Below are 2,541 nucleotides of genomic sequence, written 5' to 3' on the forward strand. Positions count from 1 at the left end.
ATTTTAAATAGGAAGCATTTCAAATTTTCCCGCTCATTTGTTTCGAATTCCGGCCGCCAGAGGGCGCTTTTATTTCCTCGAACCACCGCATGGGGGCGCTGAAACTTGACCCCACTTCTTAGTAGGGGAGTTTCCCCTGGGTCTGTTCTGTGGTTTAGGTAACAGCAAAGCTTTTAACTCTATAATCTTTGGATAACAGGGGTCGAACGGTCGATTGACACTTCATTTCCTTTTCAGATATGTCCAACTCAATTTTCTTAGATCGGTAGTTTGACAAGAATACAAGGAAATCATAGGAATCAAATATTTGGATTGAGCTCCATTTGTATTCCATACAAAAACCCGATTCGGAAATTTGAGGTTCATCTTGCGTATGTGGTGTATATACTCATTTGGTAACCGAAAGTTACCACCAGAGCGGTTACTCTGGTGATAGATATTGAACCGAATTGTCAGGAATTCGGCATATACGGACCGCCCATTTACTAACCAGAAGAAACCAAAGTGTATATACGGACCACAGCCCTAAGAAGAAGAAAACGAAACTTTATTCTTTTTCTGTGACTATCTTTGTAATTTAGGTTACATCAAATGTCATAAATAAAAAATATTTGTTGATTTTATAGTTGAAGTTGATTTACTGAAAACTTGGAATAATCATTGAAATCTGTAAATAAGCGGTTTTATTTTTTATTTATTTTCACTCTTTGTCGATAGTTACTTCTTGATTGCATTGATTGAAATCATCAGGATGAGGTAATTTATCTAAATTTTTTTGCAGAAATAACTTACCAGAGATTTCCATCCTGCCAATATTTATGGAAGGTTCAGAGGAAATTTGTAATATCGAAAACGTTCAATATACCAAGACCGAAATACCACAATGTGAAGTAGTAATTGATGAAGCAGAAACTACTTCTTTCGTAGATAGCTCGCAGATTCCCAGTGAAAACATGATAACTTATGTTGTCATACCCTCAGATATAGACACTGATCGAATAATTATTAATTACTGCGTAAGTATTAATGGTTCAACTTATTTGTTGAAACCTCATAATAGGAACAATTTTTTGAATTACGTATTAGGACATGGGTACCATTTTAACTACAATTTTTTCGATATATTCACATGATGAGTTTTTTCGACACATAACTACATTTCGAACTATTCAACGCATTAACAGAATAAATGTGTGAAGCACATCAAATCCAAACTTGAAAGGGATCAATTCCTTATAAATTTTACAAGAACTCTATTGCATTATATGGAGTAGTTATGGTGTTACTAACATAAAATTTATTGGATAAAAGTTTATAGTTTTCATTTTTCCTCATGAATAGTGATGAAAGGAATATAAAGTTTATTGATACAGTGTCTTTTTAAATGATTGTTATATTGCTGGTGGCTTTAAATTAATCTGATAATTCAAGTTTCTCTTTGTTAATTCCTTTATCTGCTGATTTGCATCTAATTCAGTGATGAATTTGTTGACCACTATTTGTGATATTTTTGTAGGAAGCTGAGGAAGAAAGTGAATTTCTTCTAGCTGACACTCACAAAACAGAAAATCAATGTGTTTTATGTGGGGAAACATTCAAGAATTGTTTTCTTCTGCAAGAACATTTCAGTACTGTTCATGTAGGAAGTGATCTCATTTGCCAAATATGCAAATTACAGTGCACTACAGATCATCAGTTGCTGAGGCATTACAATAAACACAAATACTCTTGTAATCTTTGTGAAGCTAGCTTTGCAAAGCATGAGGATTTATTTAATCATAAGAAGACCCATTCTCAGACACTCCCTTACGCCTGTAATATATGTAATGAGGCCTACTCGTCAACTAGAGAAATAAGTTTGCATATCCGGGAGAAACACAGCAACAAGCGACCACACAGTTATGAGGAAAGTAATAAAAATAAGAAATTTGCTAATGAAATCGTAGTACAAATTAAGGAAGAAGAAACATAATTCAGTTTAAAGAACTAACTTTATCCAATTTTAGTAGTACAAGAGTAATATATATTTGTTAAGAACCTAGCATTTTTACTTCAACAGATTGTATGTGATAGGAATGAGTAAATGTGTTTATTTGATCCAATTAAAATTAGTTTTCATAATTTTGTTTTATTAAATTCTTGGGCTGACCAAATATGGTTCATAGTCTTTAGATGAATTAAATACAGATTATTAATACTCCACTTAATTTTCACACCAATTGATTACAGAAAAAAGATTTTTTTGCATTAATTTCGTCTCTAAAGAAACAATACATTTTTTAGCACCAATTTTTCATTTGCAATAGTTAATTGTGTTATTGTGTATAAAAGTTAGGGAACCTTTGAAAGTTTGAATTCATTCAAGCACGTCAGAATTGGGGATACCTTGAACTATGTAAAATAACTATACCTTACATTTCAAAAAAACTTGTCGCAAAATCCAGTTCAGTAGACGTAGATTCAGAATGTGTATAAAAAAGTTTTTTTAAATTTGACAATTTTGACACAAAAAGTGAAAGTTCTTAAAACGTTTTACTTTTC

The 2,541-nt window shown here is 32.2% G+C and overlaps 1 protein-coding gene across 1 annotated transcript; it reads left to right on the top strand.

The window, feature by feature from the left end:
* Window positions 1-588: 588 nt before the first annotated feature.
* LOC123320316 (putative zinc finger protein 840) lies at window positions 589-2,121 on the top strand. Its single transcript, XM_044907620.1, has 3 exons — window positions 589-669; window positions 782-1,016; window positions 1,517-2,121. Exons 2-3 carry the CDS (start codon window positions 819-821, stop codon window positions 1,970-1,972), a joined length of 654 nt encoding a protein of 217 aa, XP_044763555.1. The 5' UTR covers window positions 589-669; window positions 782-818; the 3' UTR covers window positions 1,973-2,121.
* Window positions 2,122-2,541: the final 420 nt, after the last annotated feature.

The sequence above is a fragment of the Coccinella septempunctata genome, chromosome 1, assembly GCF_907165205.1.
Source record: "Coccinella septempunctata chromosome 1, icCocSept1.1, whole genome shotgun sequence".
Classification (NCBI taxonomy): domain Eukaryota; kingdom Metazoa; phylum Arthropoda; class Insecta; order Coleoptera; family Coccinellidae; genus Coccinella; species Coccinella septempunctata.